Raw genomic sequence first — 26,913 nt, 5'->3', positions numbered from 1 at the left:
ATCATTAACTTTTGCTCCAGAACTACTGCAGGAATACACCAGGAATGCTGAGCGAATCCATAGACGCTCTGAAGGAAGTGGATTGCTCCTGCAGGACCTGGGAGACAGCCCAAATACTGTGAGTGCCCAAGATGTGACAGTGGGAAAGGGGAATCATCTGCCCCCAAACACACACCCTCACTGGGGAACCTGAAGGTCTAGATCACAGGAGAAGGACTGAACCTTACCTGGAGCTGAGTTAATTGAGAGAGCTGAGTGAAATACAGGGGTAGAGGAAGCAGCAGGAAAAGCCCTGTGGGCTCTCTGGGTCCCTAAGGAAGCCATTTCTGACTTGTCTCACAGGGGTCCTTAGGGAGGGCTGCCAGAGGAACTGGGAAAAGACCACAGAGAGAAGGAAACCTCCAGGTGAACTCTGTAACAATTCCAACCAAACACGAGGTCTCCTGGCCAGAACTCGAAAGAGGGCGTGAATCTGGTGTGTAGACTCCAGAGGTGGGGAGGCATGAAAGCCCTTCTTGTTTTCTCAGCTGGGAGGCTGGTAGCCTGGAGCAAGTTCTCAGCCTTGCTCATCCACTGCCTGGAAACAAGTTCGGTGCTGCTGGGGGAGTGAACAGTGGGAGTGAGACTCGCCTTTTGGGTTGCGTAGGAGCTGGGTGAGGCCTGTAACTGCTGGCTTTCCCCCACTTCCCTGACAACCTGCCTGACACAGCAGAGGGAGCCATAATCCTCCTGGGAGCATAACTCCATTGACATAGGAACCACACCTCCATCCCCCACAGCAGTGGCAGCAAGCCCCACCCAAGGAGAGTCTGAGCTCAGACATGCCTAGCCTTGCCCTTACCTGATGGTCCTTTCCTACCTGCCCTGGTAGCAGAAGAGAAAGGGCATATTCTTTTAGGAGTTCTAGGGCCCTGCCCACTGCTTGATCCTCCCTCTACTACCACAGCTGATGCTGTCTTGAAAATGCCACTTCCTGGGAGGAGGCCAACCAGCACAAAACTAGTGCATTAAACCACCAAAGCTAAGAACCCTCACAGAGTCCATTTCACCCCCTCTGCCACCTCCACTGGAACAGGTGCTGGTATCCACAATGGAGAGACCTGAAGATGGTTCACATCACAGGATTCTGTGCAAACACCCCTCAGTACCAGCCCGGGGCCTGGTAGTCCTGCTGGGTGGTTAGATCCTGAAGGGAAATAATAATCACTACAGTTCAGCTCTCAGGAAGCCACATCTGTAGGAAAAGGGGGAGCATACCACATCAAGGGAACACCCCATGGGACAAAAGAATCTGCATGGCAGCCTTGAGCCCCAGATCTTCCCTCTGACATAGCCTACCCAAATGAGAAGGAACCTGGAAAAAAATACTGGTGACATGACAAAACAAGGTTCTTTAACACCCCCAAAAAGTCACACTGGCTCACCTGCAATGGATCCAAATCAAGAAGAAATCCCTGATTTACCTAAAAAAGAATTTAGAAGGTTGATTATTAAACTAATCAAGGAGGCACCAGAGAAAGGTGACGTCCAATTTAAGGAAATAAAAAAATGATACAAGATATGAGGGAAGAAATCTTCAGTGAAATAGACAGCATAAAAAACAATCACAACTTCAGGAAATAAAGGACACACTTAGAGAAATGCAAAATGTACCGGAAAATCTCAGCAATAGAATCGAACAAGCAGCAGAAGGAACTTCAGACTCAAAGACAAGGTTTTTGATTTAACCCAATCCAACAAAGACAAAAGAATTTTTAAAAAATAAACAAAGCCTCCAAGAAGTTTGGGATTATGTTAAATGACCAAACCTAAGAATAATTGGCATTCCTAAGGAAGAAGAGAAATCTAAAAGTTTGGAAAACATATTTGGGGGAATAATTGAGGAAAACTTCCCCAGCCTTGCTAGAGACCTAGACATCCAAATACAAGAAGCTCAAAGAACACCTGGGAAATTTACTGCAAAAGATCATCACCTAGGCACACTGTCATCAGGTTATCTAAAGTCAAGATGAAGGAAAGAATCTTGAGAGCTGTGAGGCAAAAGCATCAGGTAACCTATAAAGGAAAACCTATCAGATTAACAGCAGATTTGTCAGCAGAAACCCTACAAGCTAGAAGGGATTGAGGCCCTATCTTCAGCCTCCGTAAATAGCCAAGAATTTTGTATCCAGTGAAACTAAGCTTCATAAATGAAGGAAAGATGATAGTCTTTTTCAGACAAACAAATGCTAAGAGAATTTGCCACTACCAAACCACCACTACAAGAACTACTAAAAGGAGCTCTAAATCTTGAAACAAATCCCGGAAACACATCAAAACAGAATCTCTTTAAAGCATAAATCTCACAGGACCTATAAAAAATTTTTTTAAAAATCCAAGGTATACAGCCAACAAATAGCATGATGAATGGAATAGTACCTCACATTTCAATACTAATGTTGAATGCAAATAGCCTAAATGCTCCACTTAGAAGATACAGAATCGCAGAATGGACAAGAATTCGCCAACCAAGTACCTGCTGCCTTCAAGAGACTCACCTGACATATAAAGACTCACATAAACTTAAGGTAGAGGTGGAAAAAGACATTCCACACAAATGGACACCAAAAGCGAGCAGAAGTAGCTATTCTTATATCAGACAGAACAAACTTTAAAGCAACAGCAGTTTAAAAAGACAAAGCAGGATATTATATAATGATAAAAGGCTTTGTCCAACAGGAAAATATCACAATCCTAAATATATACGCACCTAACACCAGAGCTCCCAAATTTATAAAACAATTACTACTGGACCTAAGAAATGAGATAGACAGCAACACAATAATACTGGGGGACTTCAGTACTCCACTGACAGCACTAGACAGGTCTTCAAGACAGAACGTCAACAAAGAAACAATGGATTTAAACTATACCCTGGAACAAATGGACTTGACAAATATTTAAGAACATTCTACCCAACAACTGCAGAATACACATTCTATTCATCAGTGCATGGAATTTTCTCCAAGATAGACCATATGATAGGTCACAAAACAAGTCTCAATAAATTTAAGGAAACTGAAATTATATCAAGTACTGTCTCAGACCACAGTGCAATAAAATTGGAAATCAACTCCAAATGGAATCCTCAAAACCATATATACATGGAAATTAAATAACCTGCTCTTGAATGATCGTTGGGTCAACAATGAAATCAAGATGGAGATTAAAAAGTTCTTTGAACTGAACAATAATAGTGACACAACCTATCAAAACTTTTGAGACACAGCAAAAGTGATGCTAAGAGGAAACTTCATAGCATTAAATGCCTACATCAAAAAGTCTGAAAGAGCACAAATAGACAATCTAAGGTCACACCTCATGGAACTGGAGAAACAAGAACAATCCAAACCCAAACCCAGCAGAGGAAAAGAAATAACAAAGATCAGAGCAGAACTAAATGAAATTGAAACAAGAGAAACAATACAAAAGATAAATGAAACAAAAAGCTGGTTCTTTGAAAAGATAAATAAAACTTATAGACCATTAGCAAGATTAACCAAAAAGAGAGAAGATCCAAATAAGCTCAATTAGAAACAAAATGGGAGATATTACAACCAACACCACAGAAATACAAAAGATCATTCAAGGCTACTATGAACACCTTTATGAACATAAACTATAAAACCTAGAGGAGATGCATAAATTCCTGGAAAGATACAATTCTCTTAGCTTAAATCAGGAAGAATTAGAAACCCTGAAGAGACCCATAACAAACTGTGAAAATGAAATGGTAATTTAAAAAAATACCAACAGAAAAAGTCCAGGACCAGATGGATTCACAGCTGAAACCAGGCATTCAAAGAAGAATTGGTACCAATCCTATTGACACTATTCCATAAGACAGAGAAAGAGGGAATCCTCCCTAAATCATTCTATGAAGCTAGTATCACCCTAACACCAAAACTGGGAAAGGACATAACAAAAAAAGAAAATTACAGACCAATATTCCTGTTGAACATAGATGCAAAAATCCCCACCAAAATACTAGCTAACCAAATTCAACAGCATATCAAAAAGGATAATACACCATTATCAAGTAGGTTTCATACTAGGGATGTAGGGATAGTTTAACATATGCAAGTCAATAAATATGACACACTACTTAAACAGAATTAACAACAAAAATCACATGATCATCTCAATAGACACAGAAAAAGCATTTGACAAAATCCAGCATCACTTTTATGATTACAACTCTCAGCAAAATCGGCATACAAGGGACATACCTCAATGTAATAAAAGCCATCTATCACAAACCCACAGCCAACATAATACTGAACTGGGAAAAGTTGAAAGCATTCCCTCTGAGAACTGGAACAAGACAAGGATGCCCACTCTCACCACTTCTATTCAACGTAGTATTGGAAGTCCTAGCCAGAGCAATCAGGCAAGAGAAAAAAAATAAAGGGCATTCAAATCACTAACGAGGAAGTCAAACTGCTGCTGTTTGCTCATGGTATGACTGTATACCTAGAAAACCCTAAAGACTCCTCCAAAAAGCTCCTAGAACTGATTAATGAATTCAGCAAAGTTTCAGGATACAAAGTTAATGTACACAAGTCAGTAGCTCTGCTATACACCAACAGTGATCAAGCTAAGAATCAAATGAAGAACTCAACCTTTTTTTACAATAAGCTTTTCTTTTTTACAAATAAAATAAAATACTTTTAGGAATATATCTAACCAAGGAGGTGAAAGACCTCTACAAGGACAACTACAAAACACTGCTGAAAAAAATCACAGACACAAACAAATGGAAAACACATGTCATGCTCATGGATGGGTAGAATTAACATTGTGAAAATAATCATATTGCCAAAAGCAATCTATAAATTCAATGCAATTCCCATCAAAATACCACCATCATTTTTCACAGAACTAGAAAAAAACAGTCCTAAAATTCACATGGAACTGAAAAGAGTCTACCTAGCCAAAGCAAGACTAAGCAAAAGGAACAAATCTGGTGGCATCACATTACCTGATTTCAAACTATATTATAAAGCCACAGTCACCAAAACAGCATGGTACTGGTATAAAAATAGGCACATAGACCAGTGGAACAGAACAGAGAACCAAGAAATAAATCGAAATACTTACAGCCAACTGATCTTCAACAAAGCAAACAAAAACATAAAGTGGGGAAAGGACACCCTATTCAACAAATGGTGCTGGGATAATTGGCAAGCCACATGTAGGAGAATGAAACTGGATCCTCATCTCTCACCTTGTACAAAAGTCAACTCCAGATGGATCAAGGACTTAAATCTAAGACCTAAAACTATACAAATTCTAGAAGATAACATTGGAAAAACCCTTCTAGACATTGGCTTAGGCAAAGGTTTCATGACCAAGAACCCAAAAGCAAATGCAACAAAAACAAAGATACATACTTGGGACTTTAAATTAAACTAAAGAGCTTTTGCAGAGCAAAAGGAATAGTCAGCAGAGTAAACAGACAACCCACAGAGTGGGGGAAAATCTTCACAATCTATACACCTGACAAAGGAATAATATCCAGAATCTACAAGGAACTCTAACAAATTAGCAAGAAATAAACAATCCCATCAAAAAGTGGGCTAAGAACATGAATAGACAATGCTCAAAATAAGATATACAAATGGCCATCAAACATATGAAAAAATGCTCAACATAACTAATGATCACAGAAATGCAAATCAAAACCACAATGTGATACCACCTTACTCCCTCAAGAATGACCATTATCAAAAAAAAAAAAAAAAAAAAAAAAAAAAGACGTTGGCATGGATGTGCTGACAAGGGAACACTTCTACACTGCTGGTAGGAATATAAACCAGTACAACCACTATGGAAAACAGTCTGGAGATTCTTTAAAGACCTAAAAGCAGAACTACCATTTGATCCACTAATGGGTATCTACCCAGAGGAAAAGAAGTCATTATACAAAAAAGATACTTGCACACGCATGTTTACAGCAGCACGATTTGTAATTACAAAAATATGGAACTAGCCCAAATGCCCATCAATCAATGAGTGGATAAAGAAATTGTGGTATATATGTATAATGGAATACTACTCAGCCATAAAAAGCAATGAATTAATGGCATTTGCAGCAAACAAGATGGGATTGTAGACTATTATTCTAAGTGAAGTAACTCAGGAACGAAAAACCAAACATTGTATGTTCTCACTCGTAAGTGGGAGCTAAGCTATGAGAATGCAAAGGCATAAGGATGATGCAATAGACTTCAAGGACTCATGAGGAAAGGGTGGGAAGGGGGTGAGGGAAAAAAGGCTACAAATTGGGTTCAGTGTATACCGCTGGGGTGATAGGTGCACCAAAATCTCACAAACCACTAAAGAACTTATGTAACCAAATACCACCTGTTCCCCAAAAACCTATGGAAATAATAAAAAACAGGATAAAACCATACCCAGATATGCATGCCCGCTTCTCCAGGGCTAATGCCTTCTCAGTTGTGGCATCTGGTTTCTGGTCTCAGCCTTTGGTTCTCTTTTACCTGGACCCATTCTAAAAGAGTTGGTCACTGTGGCACACAAAGTGTGTTCAGGACCAACCAGTTTTAGGGATAAAATCTCACAGAGAAGCAAACTTCTAGTTCCCAAAGCCCCTGAACATTAATACATGAAGCAACTTGGGCAATCTGGCCCTTTGTTTTCCTAGTTGTAAGACTGTCCAGAACCTCTCTTGATGCTGCTGAAACTTGACCTAGAAAATGGACATCCCAAGGGGCATGCAATCAGCCCCTGGCTTTGTCTCCCAATCCCAGCAGAGTAGGATAAACCATGAGAAATCCAGTGCAACATCCAGCCTATTGGGAGATCCTGTGCCCCAAATCCAGCTGTTCTCAAAGGTTCCCTAGGCAAGGCATCTGGTGGTTGCCTGATTTTTCATTAGGTTGTGTTGACATCATGGGGATACAGCCTCAAGGGGTGTGGCTTTCACAGGCCCTGTAGGTCTCCCAAAGGCCTCTCCCACCAGGACTGAGGAGCTGAGTGATGAAGTGGGCACCAAAAGAAAAAGCAAGCTCTCATATATGTTGAGTGAAGATTCATCAGAGTCCAGGAGCTTGGGGGACAGACTGGTGGTGAAACTGTTATGCTAATGAGACTATTTCAATTCCAATAAGTCCCATGGCCTCTCCCCAAATGTGAGTTTGTGCATGTGCAAATATTAACACTGAAATGTTAAAAATGAAGTGCCGAACTGTGCAAGCCAGTGTTGATCATAACCATACCTCCAAGTGGTTACAGAGAGACCCAAAGCAATTGTTTCTTACTGTCTTAGTCTGTTCAGGCTGCTATAACAAAATACCATAAACTGGATGGTAACTTATTTCTCACAGTTCTAATCTGGGAAGTCCAAATTCAAGGTACCAGCAGATTTGGTGTCTGTGAGGACCCGCTTCCTGGTTCATAGATGGCAGAAGAGATGAGGGGTCTCTTTGGGGCCTTTATTACATATAACAGCACTAATCTCATTAATGAAGGTTCATGACCTAATCAACTCCCAAAGACCCCACCTCCAGATACCTTCACATTGGGGATTAGGTTTTAAGACATGAACTGGGGAGTGGGGGTGACACAAACATGCAGTCTGTAGCACCTACTACTCATCCGTGTACACTTTACCAGTGGTTGACCCTCAACGATGTTTCCATTACTTGGTTCCACACTCCTTCGTAGGCACATTCTTTCTGGTTTCTAGTGGCCAGCAGAGCTCATGAGTTGGATGCATGACATTTACTTAGAAGTCTACAGAATGTCCTTTGGAAGAAGTATGTTCTCCTATTTATGATGGAGACTTAGCAAGGCGAAGCTGGGTTTGCAATATGCCTTTTCCAGCTTCCTGTGCCTGTGTCTGCCTCCTACTCCTGGTACTGACATAGGCACCACCACTTCCTTTTACTTGATTATTTCATTTGCCTTGAAAGCCAAGAGCAACCAGGGTCCAGGAGGAAGGAAAAAAAATGGAAGAGTAGGGAACCCATCAGTTCTTGGACCTACTTGTACTATTCTCTGCAATGGCCTTCACCCCACGGTGAGCCTCACAAAAAGCATTTCATAGGGGCTCCAAGTTTATTTCTCACTGTAGCAAGATAGTGGCTTTGGAAATGTCTTTTGTGCATATTTGAGTCCTCTTTACAGAGAAGCAGAGAGTGGAGTAAAAAAGTTGTTCCTCCAGTCTCTTAAGTACTTTCTAAGTACATGCAGAGAACTGGAGCAAATTAGGCTTCAGTGAGAAGCAGCACAATGTTGCTGCCCAAGCTCAATGGATCCATAAAAGTCCCAGGGTTGTGACTGACCACCAGGGCACAGGGATGCCTCAGAAATTGGTTGGTTTGTCTGTTTTCATTACAAGAGACAGGCTTTCTTACCTTTGAAATCTCCTTGGCCTCAAGGCCACTTCTTACTCAATATTCTGCCTTCTTAGAACTTTGCTTTGAATATGGTCCATCATGGCCTCTCTGAGTCTTGACCACCCAATTTCAACATCTACTGATAACAGACTCTGTCTCTTGGTATTTCCTAGAGAGAGAATCCAGTTGGCCTAGCCCATGTGTTGAGCCACATTTTTGTGGCTGGTCAGCCTGTGAGCTTGTGACTCCTGGGTCCATATCTCTCCTGTCCAATAGGCGGAAGCCAGAGGGCAGAGCAGGCAGCACCACATATGTTCTCTGGATAGGGCTGAACATAAGGCAGGCATCAGGACTGCTGGGACTCACATAGGGTAGGACAGATGGGTGGTCTGGGGAGCTGGTGTCCCATACCACTGTCATTCTTGGACTCCTTGGGAGCCACTGACCTGGATGAGACTTCTTTATGCTCTGAGAAGGGCACGTAAGTGGACACTGGCTTCTTCTCCCTTGGGTCCCGTTGGCCCCAGGAATACATCTTTCTTTAGCTGCTAAAAGTCATGGGTAGGCTGAAACTGCTTCTCTGAGGCCTGTGGATGGCCAGGGGTGAGCATTTTTTTGGCCCATGAGCTCATCACCCAAGCTGGGATGGCTCCTGAGACCACACTGGAATGTGGTCTCCAGGACTGGAATGGTTCTTTAGCAACCCCCAACAGGCACTGTTTTGTGGCTGGCTTGTGAAAGGGATTCCATCTCACCATCTGGAGGAGGTAGAATGAGAAACAGGCAGGTTTTGGGGTATGAAAGCCTTTGTCATTTTATTTTACAATAAAAAATTCTAACAGCATATGAACACTCTGTTCCCGGCAGAGGCTAAGGACGTACAAAGTTCATTAGAAAGCGAAGCATTAAAATAACAACAGCTACATTCAAAGCTTCTGCTCAGTACTTTGCCCAATGTGTCTAATATGGTTTTAAACACTCACCGGTCGGGGTTTTTCACCCAGAGTTAAAGCACATGTACAAGTACTTACATATCCTCCAAATCATAGACAACAATGACAATAACAGCAACTCCAGATGAGGCTAGATCTTGTGGGCAATTTCAAATTTAGGAATTTATTTTTCCTTGGCAAAACATGGTGTCATGGAACATGTGACTGTATAAATTAATTCAGCAGATAGGAGGAGCAAAAATATTTTCCTGGATAAAACTGAATTACAAAACTAATAATTTAGTAAGAATGGCTTCAAGTGCTTGTCAAACCATTTTCAGATACATTATGCATGTGCTCCTCAAAATCACCATGGGAAGTACAGAGGGTCTTATACTCATTTGACAGATGAGGAATCAGAGACCAGTTTAAAGTGAGTTGATCAAGGTCTAGGATATTTATACCTTTTTCACAATTTCCAGTCCATTCATATGCCTCTGATTCTGTTTGATACAAATCTTTTCTCTACTCAGTTTGTGTGTGAGATGGGGGCGTGTTTAAACATAAGGAAGAAATGAGGAGAAATAAGATGGGGCCACAGTAATTTATGTAAAATATGTTGATGGCCTCTCTCCATAATTTGCAAAAGTCTGACCAAAGTCAGAGAATGAAAACGATCAATTTTTACATTTCATTTATAATGGCTCTCATTGAAGTATGGTTTGACCAATGGAGACAGATTCTGCCATATCACAAACTTCCCATTTTTTTTAAACCTGCAGAATCAGAGCAACTGCATATCTTCTAAAGTAATGTGTTTGTGGCACAATTATATTTCCTAAATATTCCTTCTCAGAAACACCTTACATTTTAGCATTTACCACAGGCTAGGATTCTGTAACAGTTCACCTAAGAAATCAAGAGGCCTTTCAATTCTCAGGACACTAAGTTATTATATTCAGAAGGTCAAAGCCAAAATAATGTAAGTTTCACTTGAAACCAATTTTGTTTCAAAAGACTCTGTTGAGGGGCTCATTGGTTTTCTTATCCATGCAAGTGTGTGGCCATGAGCCACATTAGTAGCACCTGAGCTAAGATCATGCAATTCAATTTACAAGTATTTATTGTCTGCTGAGCAAGACATTGTGCTAACTGGGCCTTGTTCAGAAATCGCTTCCTAGACCCAGCGGCTGTATCAATAACTAACTGGTGGTGGGGTGAGAAGTGGCTGGGGCAGCTCTGGCCAGTCTAGCAGAGTTTCAAGTGTGTGCACCCTCACCTGATATGCAAGTGAAGATGCCCCTTTTCTCTGTGTGGTAGTATCCAGGGGACTGCTCTCCGAGTGCTGGCTGCTGCGTGGCATGACATCCCAGGAGTACTAGTCAGTTCCAGTGTGTAGTAGGTTCTTTTTGAAGGTCTTGCCCACTCATGCTCCTTCTTCTGGGTACCAGCCCCCAATAAAATTCCCTGCTGAAAGGGTCAGTCCATGGGGCCATGCTTAAATGACACGGCCCTGCCTCCTTGGTAACAGGTGATTGGACAGGCACCTGACCCCAGGGTGGCTCACCCATAGGCAGATGAACTAAACCAATCAGATCCTCAAAAATTTGCCTTAGGCGTCACAGAGATGCTAGTCAGAGCGTGGTGGGTACTGAAAAGGAAAGATTGTGTGGAGTGGGTTCTTGAGGGGTGGATTTTTCAGCTACATATGCACTAATGAGAAAGCTGGTTGGCCAGGAGAAGCAAGAGAACCAGGCAGATAGGCAGAGGGAAACAGAGAAGAAAGTCCGTGAGGACAGAGAATGTGAGAGCAAGAGCAAAGGTAGCTGTCTCCATCCCTTTCCTGCAGGGGAGCGGTGTTCTGTGTTTGTGAAATGTCCCTCTATTCTTTCAGCCAACACCTGCACTTCACCAAGTGTGAAAGGGTTTCTAGTCCTTGCAAAGCTCCTTGCCTGGAACATCTTTGAGGTTGGACTGAATGGCAGAATTTAATTTCCAACACTTAGACCCCAGTCAGTCCCTACTCCAAGCTAAATGACACTCTTTCCTTAAGAGGAGTATTTGGATGTAGTTTGTAAATAAAATCCAAATTATTTTCTGGTGTGTGATAAGAGGAATTTAGGATTAAAAGTACAAATCCTGTTTTCAAACTTTTAAGACAGTATCTGTTATATTATTCATTAAATGTTGAGCACCTGTGTGCTACGTAGAACAAAGGAAACTCGTTTATATGTAATCAATGTTTAAATCTTTTGATCCATTTCTCTAATTTCTGCCTGTTAGAAAAAGCATCTCTATTAGTTAAATTCCTCACCTCCTCCATTCTACATTCTCTCTCTGAAGTAGGGTGTGTGTGTGTGTGTGTGTGTGTGTGTGTGTGTGTGTGTGTGTGTGTGTGTGTGTGTGTTTTAATCACAGATCTATTTCCTTTCTTCCATCAAGATTACTCGGACATTACATGTCCTTCTGCTGAGTGAGTTCTTAAATTAACAAACTCACAATAAAACTTCTCCTGGGACCAGGGAATTGATTCTTACATAATCTACCCTGAAAGAGGAAACTCCTTGCTCTGTAGGTAACAGCTGCCATCTTATTATGCACAAGCCTCAGATCATAGGTCTCAAGCCACACAATGGACCTTTACTGCACCTCCCCTGATGCAGAGCATGGACTCTGCTGCCTCACAGTGACACAAAGTCAAGGGCCTCCCTGCCTGCCTGTTGGGATCCTTGGTGCTGAGACAGGAATGCACCCCCACAGTCTACAACAGCAGTTGAGGTCTCCGTTTCCTTGATGGTACTCTTTCTGGAAAAAGCCAAAATGCATTTCTTTTTCATGAATGCAGAAAACTCATATCAAAACCAGCACTGAAAACTATTTATTATGCCACAAATGCATCACCCTCTATACACTGTATCTGAAGTTCGTTATATACTCAATCATCTTTTTTCTTGGCAAGAACATTATGGAGTTCTTCATATGACCCTTATCTTTTTTTTAAACCTCTAGGCACACTTAAAGAAATGTGTTACTGACAAGCCTGCAGGCCACATGGTGAGATGGAAAGCAAGCAGGTTCGTGAACCAGGAGGTTGGGACTGAATCACTGGGCCGGTCACTCCACTTCGTGGTACTTCTGCTTCCTCCTCCAAGGTCAACCAAGGTCCTTCTGTGGCTTCTGTGACTATCTAGAGGGTTCTGATGAACAGGGTGTTTGTTCATTGCTGCCTCCTCGGGGCTCTCTGGGAACCTTATTTCAATTCCTTGAGGCACTTTTGACCATCTCTTAGAGTCAGCTGTCCAGTCATCTGTCACCTCTATGAGGTTAGGAGATTCTTCAGGGAAGGGACCACATCTCACTCACAGAAAATCTGACCAGGGTGGCTCTGTCTCCCCATGAGTGGGATAACATGAACAGACTGATTTCTTTCCAACTTAAGGTTTTCCTCTCATCTATTAATACTATTCTTGAACCCATGGTGTCTAGTTTAAGACAGTATCTGATTTAGCATGCTATCTTTTTAGTCGTCTCAGTTGACTCACTCAGTATTTCCTGGGGCTCTGTAAAGACCACACTGATTTGTGACTCCACCCTCTTAGCACTCTGGAGCCATAGCTCTGCAAACTGTAGACTCAGTCTCTGTAAGTCATTGAAACATCCAAATTTCAGACACTGTCTTCTGAAACATTTACGTATACTTCAATTACAGTAAGATCTTGAAACGTCATTTTCACATACAGTATTTCCAGGCATTTACCAAGTAGACAAAGTACTGGTTGATATCATTGCACTAATGAAATATTATTATTGATAAAGCAGGACAATGTAGCTGATTTTATCAGACTCATACCATTTGCATGAAAAGGCTGAGTTTCTTTGGCTCTTTGTTCATTCAAGTGCATTGAATGCCTATGTGGATAGACGTAGGCATTGTGTTAACCTGTCAATAAAATCTCGCACTGTCCACAGTGTTTTGCAAACTGATTTAGGTTTTGGACTACAACAACTGGCCATTGATAGAAATATACCATATATACACACGGGAATTACAAAAATACATTTTATTTATAGCTGATTTCCTTTTTAAGTAACAAAACACTAACGCTATGAAAGATCAACCAGCATACTAAAAGGACACTACCTATTATCATCTGAACAAGAGACTTGTTTGAAGGTTCCATGACACATCATCTCTGAACATTCCAGAAAGGGCAATTTGCCATTGGAAAATATAAACAACTTCTTTGAAAAGTCTGTGCATTGACAGCTTGAACCTCCCCTTCTAATCAGTTCCATTTCTAGTCTTCTCTCAACTTTTAAATTTCTACTATCTTCTTTCAGTAAAGACCAAAGAAACTCGTTGAGGACAATGGAAGATGGGCTCAGAAGAAAATGGATACAGCTGAAGCTAGATGGGTCATGGGTGAAAGCAGGACAGGACCTCATTCTCCAACAGATACCAAGTAAGCCCCCAACACTGCACAGGCTGTCACACTTGGCGAGGGAACGAGTCCCCAATCTCCCTGCTACACAAAGTCAGTAGCTGTTTTGCTTGCACTGATGGGTAAGCAGCGGCTGGTGCCTCAGTGCTGTGAGGCGATGTCCTCTACCCACAGCTCTGGAAGCCAACTCACCATGCCGGGGGGGCAACTTGCAACATCATGGTCACAAAGTGGCCACCCTACCATTTCAGCAAATGTCTTCCTATGTCCATTAACTAGGGGGAACTGGCTAACTCCACACGCTTTTTAAAAGGTTATTTACATTTAAATGAAATTCAACAGCTTTTCTACATTCAGAAGCTTCTATAAACAGAGGCTGCGGCCTGGGAAGACTGTGGTTCTACCACTCCTGTTTCTAACAGGAATCAAGTACTATTTCCTTTTGTACCACTCAGCAGCACACACTGGACATCACTGTTGAAGAGACAGAGATTTTCTTGCAAAAGTTGATGTATCTATTATCCCAAGAAAAAGAGAAGCTCCATTCTCAGGCCACCTTCAAAACAAGGCAAAGAAAAACCTTCACAAATAACTGTATTTCTTTTGTAGGATCCTAAAAGCTCTTAGCACCGATTCTCTTTCAGTTAGATCCTAACTTGTAGGGGACTTTTATTTCCAAAATGGCAACACCTTTTAAAAAATCTGTCAACGCAAATCCACCATTCCCTCTCATCATCTTCTCTCTTTCTTGGCCTTTGTTTAATTGACGAGGGAAACAAAGAATCAGGTCTATTTATAGGCACAGCCATTGGTACTGACTTTCATCCAGTTCATTTGACTTTGAATATGAACCTAAAAAAAACGGGCTCAGGTTTCTTGGCTGGAGTCAGTGTCTCCCTTACAAACTGATTTTAATGCGCACGGTCATGGTTGAATGACAATACAGTCTGGTGCTTAATCCACACTCCTGCACTGCCTTTAACACAGAAACAGAGTTAACATGCAGAGGTCACCGAAGATAAGAGCTACATTCTCCCGCTTCCGGTGATCCATTAAAATGTGGCATTGGATAGGAATCTGTAGATTAGCTAGTGCCTCTTGTGACTAAGCTTCCATAGGGAATATGCCCACAGTTCAAACATTTGACATGAGAGAGTATCAAACATAAGGCCCCAAGCCAGGGACTTGACCCACAATCAGTTGGATGAGCCAAGAATCTAGTTGTCCAAGAGTTTCCTGTTCCCAGAAGCCCCATAGTTCACCTTTTCAGAAATGGAGGGTGAGAAAGACTCACCCATTGCTATGTCTCAAGTCCTAACACGTAGGCATGGGAAACCCAAAGGCTGTGTCCTCAGAGTTCGGAAGTCCAGAGTCCCACGGGGCTAGGCGTTAGACCTGGAACTCAAACATGTCTGTCTGTTTTTTGGCCAGCTTGGCCACCTCCTCCCGGATGGCCTTCACAAGGGCCGCAGTGGAGATGTTGGTCAGGGGAGCGTCAGATGGGTCGTTTTCTGCCAGGCTCTGCTGCGAGGCCGCTGTGGAGGGCGCCGGGGCCTGCTCCAGGCTGGGGTGCAGGTTGGCTGGCTGGCTGTACTGGCGAGGAAGCCTGGAGGGAGAGCTCTGTGGGTACCGGGATCGGGGGTAGGCCTCAATGTACCCTGGGAGGGGCACCTGCAGAGGGCGTGGGGAGAGAAGGACAGGGCCTGGCATGAGGAAGGAGCTCAAGTCACAGGACACACTTGACACTGGAAGCAGGAGGGGGCTGAGGACATGGAAGAGAACTTAGAAGAAAATGGAAGCCACATACCATTGTATAGATACAAAACTCAGAGTCAGTTTGTTTAGAAAATAGGTAATTTCGGTGGCTCACGCCTGTAATCCCAGCACTTTGGAAGTCCGAGGTGGACGGATCATGAGGTCAGGAGATCAAGACCATCCTGGCTAAAATGGTGAAACCCCTTCTCTACTAAAAATACAAAAAAAGTTAGCCAGGCATGGTGGCATGCGCCTGTAGTCCCAGCTACTTGGGAGGCTGAAGCAGGAGAATCACTTGAACCCGGGAGGCAGAGGCTGCAATGAGCCGAGATGGTACCACTGCACTCCAGCCTGGGCGACCACTGCACTCCAGCCTGGGCGACAGAGTGAGCCTCCGTCTCAAAAAAAAAAAAAAAAAAAGGTAATTTGGACTCACTCACTAGATATACTGTTTGGATGAATTAAATAGGTGTTTTAAACTTTGCTGAAAAACCTTAGGAATATATATTTTGCTGAAAAACCTTAGGAATATATATCTGAGTCTATATTTGAATCTACCTGGCTACCTTATTTTTATTACTATTATTATTTTTAGTGATGATGTCTCACTCTGTCATCCAGGCTGTAGTGCAGTGGTACAATCATAGCTCACTGCAGTCTTGAATTCTGGGGCTCGAGTGATTCTCCTGCCTCAGCCTCCTGAGTAGCTGGGACTACAGGTGGGTACCACCATGCCCAGCACTTAGTTACCTTATTCATATAAGTACAATCCAGCAAACAGAACTGTTTATGTACCCCAGGGGAACCCAGGGGTTGATTAATAACAACATCGACTGAGCCCTTTGCTAAGGGTTTTCCACACATTATCTCATTTAGTTCTCAAAGCAATAAGCTAGGAGGTCGGTATTGTTATCCTTACCTTGCAGATGAGGAAACTGAAGAGTGCCACAGTCTAAGGCGACAAGCTACCAAGACACTCTTTGCAGAGGTCTGTCTGCTTTAAGGGCTGGAATTAATCACTGCATTACAACGTCTTGGATCTGGGATATGATTTTAGTTTCTTGAAACATTTTTCTCTCTTCATCAAAAGTGGAAGACACAGAGTCCTATGCTTAAAATATGTAAACTTCTAGGAATAAGGACAAGTAAGTAATTTTGAATTTAGAGTCGATTCTCCCACAGAAACAGTGGCACATACAGGGATGCTGTTTCAGGATAGTCCACATACCCCATGATGTTAATTGGAACACTATAGAATAAGCACCCACAAACAACAGAGGCACAGGGTGCTATGGCAAATGAAGTATGTGTGGGAGGACTCGGCAGCTTAGATGAGTTTGGAAGTTGAACAGGGTCCCTCCAGGAAGATGCAGTGGGAGGGGGATTCTGGGCAAAGGGAAAATCAAATGTAAATCATCAAATCAAAATGTATGGGAGTACTGATGGCAGAGGCTGCTGCCATCATACCGGCTGCAGCAGGGATTCGTGGCTAGGGCTGCACACTCCATAGAGCCAGTGGGAGCCCTGCCCCTTCTGAGTTGGAGCAGGAGCTCCCCTGGATGCTGCTGCAGCCACCCAAACCATGACTGCAGACCCAGGCCTCCTGCTCTATGGAGCAGGCAGGAGCCCTGCCCTCCTGGGTGGGGCTACAGCCACCCAAATTGTGCTGTGGATTCGAGCCTCCCTGTGGATTTGGAGGGGGCCAGAAGCAGGCAGGATCTGCCCTGCGTACTGCTACAACCACCCCACCCATAGCTGCAGACCTGGCCTTCCCCCTCCACGGAGCAGGCAGGAGCCAGAGACAAGTTGGAACTCCACCCCTTCAGAGTTGGCAGGTCTGGAGCTCCCTGGGTGCAGCTGCAGCCACCCTCCCAGGCACAAGACTGGGCATCAGCCTGCATCCTCAGCATCTTGGGAAGGTGCCCCTCTCCCTGCTGGCTTGGGGGTGTCTGCTTCTGCTGCCTGGCCTCTCTCTTCCCCCTGTAGGGGCTCTGATTTCTGAGTGGGGTTGGGGACAAGCCCCCAGGGCCATGAATGGCAAGGGGTGGGGCGGACAGACAGACTCCTGGGCGGAAGAGGGCGGGTCTCCCACAAGGCCCTACCTTCAGAAGGCCAGGGGGGGCCTGAAGGTTGGGGGCCACCTGCCAGTCCTCAGGCTGGAGTGGGGACTCGTGGTACCGCTTCTGGGCCCACCCATGGACCAATCAGCACACACTTCCTCCCCTCTGAGGTCCATAAAAGCCCTGGGCCTCAGTCAGAGCAGGGCAGAAGAGAGAGAGACTATGGGACAACCAGCAGCAGAGAGGAACTACCCTCCCTGCTGAGAGCTTCAGAGACATGCAGAGATGTCTGAACAAGTTGCTGTGGAGAGGAGCCACCCTCTCCAGGGCCTCCTCTCTGCTGAGAGCAGCAGACGGTGCAATGAGCAGTGGGCAGAGAGGAGCCACCCTCCCCAGGGCCACCTCTTTGCTGAAAGCTGAACACTCCATGGGATGACCTGCCTACAGAGAGAAGCTACCCACTGTGGGTCTCCTCTGAGCTGTTCTAACACTAAATAAACCTCCTTTTCACCTTCTTCACTTTTCACATGTCTGCATACCTCATTCTTCCTGGACCCAGGACAAGAACTCAGGCAAAAGCACCACCGGCCACAGAGGCTTCCAGGAAGAAAATTGATACCCCAAAGATCCCGTAACAGTACAAAAAGAAGAGAGTGTCCCCAGGGAGCATCAGTGACCTCAGGCTGACCAGAGAGGGTGTGTTTAGTGTGGGAGGAGCTCAGGCAAGACAGACAGGGCTGGATTCATAAGCTGCTGAATATCAGGCTACAGAGTCTGCATGTCCCGTTTGATCTACCCGTTTTCAATGTCACACTTCTGAGAAATACAGCCTGTTCCCATGCTTAACAGCAATGCTCAGCTGGCTCCTAAGGGAGGATGGAGCAGGAAGTCCTAGTCTGTTCTGGCTGCTATGCCAAAATACCATAAGCTGGGGAGCTTATAAACAACAGAAATTTCTTTCTCACAGTTCTGGAGGCTGCAAAGTCCGAGATCAAAGTGCCGGCAGATTCTGTATCTGGTGAGGGCCCACTTTCTGGTTCAGAGACAGCTGTCTTTCTTTTCACTATCCTCTCACATGGCAGGAGAGGTCAGGGGTCTCTCTCACGCCTCTTTTCTAAGGGCACTAATCCCATTCATTAGGGGGTTCGCCCTCATGACCTAATCACCTCCCAAAGGTCCCATGTCCTAATACCATCACCTTGGGGGTTAGGATTTGAACATATGAATCGAGCAGGACATCACCAATTGGATGGGATGATGACTCAGAAACTCTAGATGGGGGATGTGTGGTAGGAAAGCAGCCCCCTCTCCTCCCTGCTGGATGTTCCGGTGATCCCTCCTGAGAAGGCAGGTTCCTGAGATGTGCGGCTGACACCTGGGCTGGGAGCCACGGATGGGTGTCAGGCAGAGGGGGAGTCTATATTTGGAAAGGACACCTGGAGGTGGACCCACTGGAGGTAGGGAGCAGACAAGTTCTAAGGCTTTCTCAATGGGTCAGATGAGAACTGATGAGGACCCAAGCCAGGAAAGAAGTAACGGAATAGATGTCCCAAGTTACAAGTTGGGACTTTGATTTCCCCACAAGACCCAGCAAAGACAGACAAAATGGCACTAAGAGTGGGTCTTTATATACAAGGACTGATATGTTTCATTTGTATCTTAGAGGAAAACCAGAGTTGGGCTGTCTGAGTCCTTGGGCCACATGAGCTGGGAAGGTACAGGTTATTGGGCTCACCAAAGAACCAAGACCAGGACATGGGGTACGTATTTTAGATCTCAGCTCAAATTTCCTTTCTTTCAGGAGACCTTTCCCAGCCCAACATTAGCCTAGGGGTCCCTGTTAAATGTTTCCTTGCACTTTCTCCAGTGTAACAGTTATTGCTCCTGATGCCTTTGCCTGTCTCAGGCTGTCAACTCCATGAAGATGGAGAGTGCCTCACTTGCTTATTGCTGTACACCAGTGCTCAGAATTGTGCAGAGCAAGAGCAGGGAGTCTCTCAGAACCTGGGGTTCTGAGGAGCACAGTTTGAAAATCACTGAAGAATGATTGGCTGGGGTCAAATTTTTGAGAAGGAAGCTACCACAGTCCCTTTCCCTGCATTTCAAATTCAGCTAACTGTACTTGCTGTGGCTGAGAGAGCCAATGTCCAACTCCTGAGACCCCTCAGCTCTATGGTATCAAGCTTGTTGGTGCTGGTGGCTGGGACAGGCAAGGGATACCTGATCCCACTGGAGTATCCTCAGGGCAATATTCAGCAGCAGGGCAGAAGCAGGGAAGATGACATGAGAAACTCTTCCTCCCTTATAGTAGATGCAGGCTGGAGCCATCATGCTCTTCCCGCCAAAATTCAGGGCTGGCAAATACTACTACTTCCCTAGCCAGTGCCCATGGCAGACATCACCAACTTTATCACAGCACAGTTTCCTGCTGAGCCTGGAAGCCCCTCCCAATCCTTCTCCATCTGGCACCAAGGATGAAACCTATTTGTTATCCCAGGTCCAGGTGATTTTATCCAAGCTAGCTCCTGGGATCAGGAAGGTCAGACATCCAAATGCTGGTGAGGGACTTTACTTTCTCACATAGATGTGGAAGGTGTGCATTATTCCTGGACCCTTTTCAAGCTGACAACTGGTCTCTCTGAGCTTCCTGCACTTATTTTCATATGCTATAAATCACCCGTTTCACCTTGCTCCTTTCATGGGCACGCCTCCCTGCTTAATTGCAGGTGATAATTGGGCTCCGGGAAAGGCCCAGTTAGGCTGCAGCAATCATCTTCCTCTTAATTAAAAACAACTAATAGGACACTGGTTCTCCTTCACACTGGGAGATGAGCCCAGAAGGGTCCAGTACAGTCATCATGACAGGAAGGTTACGTTTCCATTTGCTTGGTTCCTTTGTCTTCATCTTTAAGGCAATTATGAGCCCAAAGGCATCTAGATGTAGTTATAAGCCTGGCTAAATTATCATTTTAAGTGTCTTGAACACAGGGGTCAAGGTTTTGGAAAATACTTTCACCAATTCCAGTTGGTGCCCAGGGTTACACTCCACACAACAGGTGAAGTGTCAAAGCTGCAGGCGTAAGGGAATTACTGCCTAAGTAGTTCAAGTTAAACATCATCTACTTTCTGAAAAGTCTGCATAACTTTCAGATGAAGTGGAATTACAAAATCAATAACCTCTGAATTGCTCAAATCATATCCAGTGGTATTAGCCATATGGAATAGCAGAGAATGACAAAGGACACAAAAAAGGGCCCCAAACAATACAAACAGATGCCGTAAAGTCCCACATTCAGATTCACAGACTGAACAGCAGAGGATCCCTCTAGTTCCTCTCTTAGAGCTTATTTACTCCAAGTTTACAAACAATTCTAATGAGCACAGATAAGCCTCATTTGCAGATAATGGCACATGATGCAAAGCACACTTAAGGGTGGGCATATTACTAGATGTGGGGACATTAACAGCAATATTGAGTGGCCACTAGAAGCAAAGTCAGAAAAAAAATATATTGAGCCATGATAGTAACTCCAAAAATTATAGCAGTTTGGAGATATTTCACAATATAAGGTCAATAATCCTACGAGCCATGAGAGTTCATCCTACAAATGCCATTTTAGTATAATGAGGCATCATAAGGATACTGAATCATTCATAAAAGGCAAATTACATTGTATACTCTTTTAACGGAAGAGAGGGAAGATAGCATTCATTTCAGAAATATTTTTATGCCAAGCTGCATATATTTTTAAATGTTTTGGAAATTAAAGGGGTAAGACTTGGTCATCTGGAAAATTAATAAATGTAACAATTCAGTCTTGGGTTTCTTTTTTTTTTTTTTTTTTTGAGACAGAGTCTTGCTCTATCGCCCCAGCGGGAGTGGAGTGGCGCGATCTTGGCTCACTGCAACCTCTGCCTCCTGGGTTTAAGTGATTCTCCTGCTTCAGCTTCCCCAGTAGCTAGAATTACAGGCACTCACCATCACACCCAGCTAATTTTTGTGGTTTTAGTAGAGAAGGGGTTTCACCATGTTTGCCAGGCTGGTCTCTCACTCCTGATGTCAGGTGACCTGCCTGCCTCAGCCTCCCAAAGTGGTGGGATTACAGGCATAAGCCACGGCCCCCAGCCCAATCTTGGGTTTCTAATCCTTCATTTTCTGACATTTCTTCTAAAACTTTACAGAATTGTATGCTAAAAGAAACAAATTTAATAAAAGCTTTGGAGCCAGACAGGTGTGGGTTTGAATTCTGTCCTTGGCATTTCCTTCCTAGCTGTGTGGCCTTAGATAAGTGGCATCCCCTGACTCGGCCCTGATTTCCTCATCTGCAAGATGGGAGTAATCATGGGAATAATACCTACCTAAGATTGTAATAAAGATTAAATAATATAAACAAAACATCTGACAAGGTGTCTAGTAGATGGAAAATACTCAACAAATGGTAGTTATTATTATAAAAATGTACTTGATTAAGGTTGTCCTGCTAGGAAGAGGTGGGAGCTGCACTAGAAGGCAGGTCTCAAGGTCCTCTGTCAAGGGGACATCCCCTCTCACCACACCATCTGTCTCCTTTAAAACGGCTGACTTTAGTCATCCGGGTACTGTGAAGAGGCTGAGATAACAAAACCTTCAGTCTCAACCTTTTATCTAATTTACTTTTTGGCATGTGTTAAGCAGGTAAAGTTTTATGAGGTGAAGAGCAAGGGTCTCACCGAATCTGCCCACTGGCTCGGGAGCTCATTCTCTCCTGCATAGGACATCCAGGCCTGGTTCCTATAGGATGAGGGAGGCGTTGGGATGAAGTAGCCGGTGAAGCCAGGTCTGTTGGCAGCTGGGATGGCGAACACTGCTGGCACCGTATTACCTGGCATGGAAGAAATGGAGGAGGGAGGTTAAGAGAGGCTGGTCTGAGGGATCCAGCCACCCAAGAGCCAAATAAAGTCAGTTTCATTGGCTCCCTGGCTGGCTGCTGGATTTGAAGTCTCATTAAATCAGGTCTGAGCTGAGGGGAGCTTGCTCTGGGCTGTAACATTTGCTGGGGAATTTAGTTTCATTTAAGGTGCAGTGGACCTGGCCATGATGGCTAAGATCCCAGGTGATGTAGCAACAGAGGCAGGTGGGATGTGATGGAGGAAACTTGGTCTTCTTTCTTTCTTTTTTTTTTTTTTGAGATGGAGTCTCGCTCTGTCGCCCAGGCTGGAGTGCAGTGTCGCGATCTTGGCTCACTGCAAACTCCTCCTCCTGGGTTCACGCCACTCTCCTGCGTCAGCCTCCTGAGTAGCTGGAACTACAAGCGCCTGCCACCGTGCCCGGCTAATTTTTTGTATTTTTAGTAGAGATGGGGTTTCACCGTGGTCTCGAACTCCTGACCTTGTGATCCGCCTGCCTCGGCCTCCCAAAGTGTTGGGATTACAGACATGAGCCACCGCGCCAGGCCACCTGGTCTTCTTTCTTTGTGGACCTCTTCTAGAGCCACTGTGCACAGCTGGGCAGATGGTGCACTGCTCAAGAGCATCTGGCCTAGAGGCCAAGTGGGCCTAAAGTCCAGACAGTATTCCCTTTGCCAGGGGTGGAGTCTGTACTCACCTGGGGAAGGAAAGTCTTTTTCTAACTTCACCAAATGCAGCATGCACTAGTAGTGCTCTGGAATTTTCCCTTCTTCTCATCCCCTAAAGAGGGAGTTGTGGGCCCAGCCAGCACCCCGCCCACTAGGCCTGCATCTGCCCAGGCCTGGGGAATCTAGGGAAGCAGAGGAGGACTCTGGGATTGGCCGTGGCTAGGGGATGAGAGGACAAAGGTCTCCAGGGGTCGGGGGAGCAGCAGACCTCCACCTGCCATGCAGCCCCACTCACCCTCGCAGTCAGAATGAAAGGGCATCATCTGCTGGGACTCAGACCTGGCTTTCTACAGAAGTGGTGGTCCAACTCCCCCATCCCCATCCCAACACCCCTGACCTGCCAGCAAGAGGAAATAACACCTTGGTGGTCAGGTGTTTTCCTCCCAGGAGAATGTGTATTTTTAAAGAGTCAAGAAAAAGAACCAAAAGAAATGGACTTCACTGGTGGAATTTCTAGACACCATGAATGCTTTACTAAGTGCTGGCAACTGAGTGCTTGCAGTTTTAGCCTAAAAGGTATGGTTTGGATAAACTAAGAAACCAATTACGTCATGTACAAACCTCAATGTTCATTTCAGCATTGTTTGTTATAGCAAAAAACTGGAAACTACCATTATGTCCATCAATAGGAAAAAGTATAAACTGTGGCTTATCATAGAATACCACATGGCAGTTTAAATGAATGAACTAGATCTATATAGTATGCATATAGCAACCTGGAGAAATTTTTTAAAACACTGTTAAATAGAGAAAGTACAAAAGGAAATGTATGCCATGATATCATTTATGTAAATTTCAAATACATTAAACATTAATATAGACTGTTATATAAACATACATATGTGGCAAAGGATTAAAACCTATCACCCGAGGCCCGGGATCACCTTTTGAGAGAAGGGGAATGAAATGGGGGTGGATGGCTGTATCTGGAATGCTTTAAAGACAAAACCAAAAAAATTGAACTGAAGTCTGGCAAAATGTTAACATACATGCTGACTTTAGCATAACTTGGGATTTCACCCAATTTCAGATCTTTAAAAGAAAGAAAACCAGCAGCTCTTTTAATTGGGGCTCCTGAAGTTATGAGGGGATCCAGAAATGCAGTGGCTGTGATTCCTGAGGGTGGTAGGTAGAAAGGAGATTGGAATTGGGGATTTGAGGGAGGACAGGGCACAGCAGCAGTGGTGGGGGGCACACTTGGGCTTTTCTCTTGCCCACCTGAGTAATTTAAAGCCGACTGATCCAACTGCGTCACGGACACGGGGCCTCTGGACATCTGCGTGAAGGAGGCGCTGTCATGCAGCTGGGCCGGCTCGGGCCCTGTAGACTCGGCCATTCTGGTCTTGCTGCCGATGTCTGAGGTGGATCTAGATGGGGCAGAGGGACTGCGTTAGCACTGTCCCAGACCTCAGGCGGCGTCCCGAGCAGGAGGAGTGCGCCCCGTCACCTTTTGGTATGGACAGCTGCCTCCAAGCCTCATAAGGTCCCCAGGACTGGATTTATTCCCAGATAACAAACGGACTTCTAGGAACACCAGCAGGGCAGGAGGCACCCAGACTTGTAGCAGCTGTCATGGTGGCCTCAGCTGAAATCATTTTTAGACGTTCAAGGTCAGTTCTCCCCTAAGGGTGGCTCTCATGTCTCTGGGTGGTAGAACATTTAATTTCCACATAAAATAAGAAAAGCAATTAGCCTTGGGTATTAGCTGGGGATGGTCGACCCAGGGGGTGATGACATCATCAGCAGCCAATGGGAAGGCTCTCTCTCGAGTGCCTGGTTGCTCCCTTCTCACCGACACCAGAAAGGGGACCCGGGACAGCTGGGGAGCCACATTCCCTGTTCCTAATTGGCAGGAAGCACCAAGCCCAAGACTTGGAAGCTCGGGGTGCTCCAGGGAGCAGTGGACATTCTAACAGAACTTTTTTTCATTCCCCGGGCAATCAGAGAATCAAGCCCATTTAACACATCCTATTTCTACTTAGTGCTCAGAAAGCCATGTAAGAAGAGGGCAGCCTGGGCTCTGTAGACGCGGGCATCTCCTGGTTTTCCAAAGGGTCCTTCAGCCACAGACCATTTTCCTTCACAAGCATCAACCCTTGCCTGAGGCAGTTTCACAGAGGGACTTCAGGCTCCCCTAAAATTAGCCCAATGGGAGAGAGGCAAAGACAGCTGCAGCAGGTCTGGCCCCCCACAGGGCCACCCTCTGAGCTGAGCAGTGGCTGTCACAGAGCAAATGACAGCCACGGCAAGGGAGAACATGGGAGGCAGAGGTCTGGGTTCCAGCTACCTTCCCTTTCATTATTTTTATTTTTTTGTTTTGAGACAAGGTCTCACTCTGTCACCCAGGCTGGAGTGCAGTGGCACCACCTCGGCTCACTGCAACCTCTGCCTCCTGGGTTCAAGTGATTCTCCCACCTTAGCCCCCCAAGTAGCCGGGATTATAGGTGCATGCCAGTACGCCCACCTAATTTTTGTATTTTTGGTATAGACGGGGTTTCACCATATTGTCCAGGCTGGTCTCAAACTCCTGGCCTCAAATGATCCACCCGCCTCAGCCTCCCAAAGTGCTGGGATTACAGGCATGAGCCACCATGCCCAGCCTACGTTCCCTTTCCAAGCCTGTTTCCTCATCTATACAATGACAGGGGTAGACAAACTCATCTCAAAGGTTCCTTCCTGGTCTAATCCTGAGTTTATATGAAGGGCAGTGCACCCCCGACCCCCGATATGTGGCAAGATAGCAAATGGCGTGGAGGGGCCTGGGAGGAGACAGATGGTTGAAAGAAGAAATAAGAAATTGATGCTGGCCTTCAGCAAACCTCCCACAAATTGCTGGTATGAGGCCCCTCCAATCCAGGACTCTCAGGAGTAACCAAGAAGCCCGTTGCTACTCTCCTAGGAAGGTCCAATGTGGAGGCTGTATGATGTGACCGTTCATCAGGGTGGGGTCTCCCTCCCTCCCTCTCTGCTTGCTTGTTCCCACAGCCCTGGCTTCCCACACACTGTTCCAGGCATCTGCTACTTGTTCAGAAAACCCTTCCTCGGAAAATTTCTGAGTTATGCTTGATAAGCAATTCTGAGACCCCTTTCTGGGGAATCCTGGAGCTTTTGAGATCATCTAGGCCCCTGTGCTCATGTTACAGATAGAGAAACAGCGGCTGGAGGGGCAAGGCCAACTGCTGGGGCTGCACAGCAGGTCAGGGTCTGCTGCTTTCCACCCAGGCTCGGCTGGTGGCAAGAAGTGACGTCTACGCCCCTCTGCATTCTAAACCACTGGCAATGAGAGCAGGGTCCCTCCTATTCTGAGGGAAACTCCTATTTTTCTTCCCCATTCACAAAGCCCAGACCCATGGTTCACAGATAGGATGTGATTTGTATGTTGGGGGGAAGCTGGAGTAGGAAGGCCAGGGCAGTGGTCCACATGTACCCCAGGGCACAGTTCTAGCCTGTCCCAGTGCTCAGGGCTTTTGTTCTTCTTGTCAATCCTTATTAAAAACATGCACTCGTTAGATTTTCCTAAAGCAAAGAACATGCTTAACATATGTGTTGCAATTGAGATATCTGACTTCATACATTTTCAATCTCTCCCTCTTGGAAGTCAAGAGTTGGGGTGGATGCCCAGACATGCCTGCCCCTCCCTGGCTTCTCAGACACCACCCTTAAATAACCAAGGGACTTTTGGTAGCAGCTGTTGTGGTAGCCTGAGC

At 45.0% G+C, this 26,913-nt stretch overlaps 1 protein-coding gene across 4 annotated transcripts in view; it reads right to left on the bottom strand.

The window, feature by feature from the left end:
- Positions 1-13,380: 13,380 nt before the first annotated feature.
- Positions 13,381-26,913, bottom strand: part of KIAA1549L (KIAA1549 like) — a 294,948-nt gene continuing 281,415 nt past the window's right edge. For all 4 annotated transcript variants that reach the window (XM_019037520.4, XM_055356549.2, XM_019037521.4 and 1 more), the window contains 3 exons: positions 24,425-24,573; positions 22,302-22,453; positions 13,381-15,447 (listed from right to left, as the gene is read on the bottom strand). In XM_019037520.4, coding sequence (XP_018893065.4) covers positions 15,166-15,447; positions 22,302-22,453; positions 24,425-24,573 — 583 coding nt within the window. In that variant the 3' untranslated portion in view covers positions 13,381-15,165. The remainder of the gene's footprint in view (positions 15,448-22,301; positions 22,454-24,424; positions 24,574-26,913) is intronic.

The sequence above is a fragment of the Gorilla gorilla genome, chromosome 9 (assembly GCF_029281585.2).
Source record: "Gorilla gorilla gorilla isolate KB3781 chromosome 9, NHGRI_mGorGor1-v2.1_pri, whole genome shotgun sequence".
NCBI lineage: Eukaryota > Metazoa > Chordata > Mammalia > Primates > Hominidae > Gorilla > Gorilla gorilla.
Note: the sequence above shows the minus strand (reverse complement) of the source record. Positions and strands in the feature narration are given on the sequence as shown.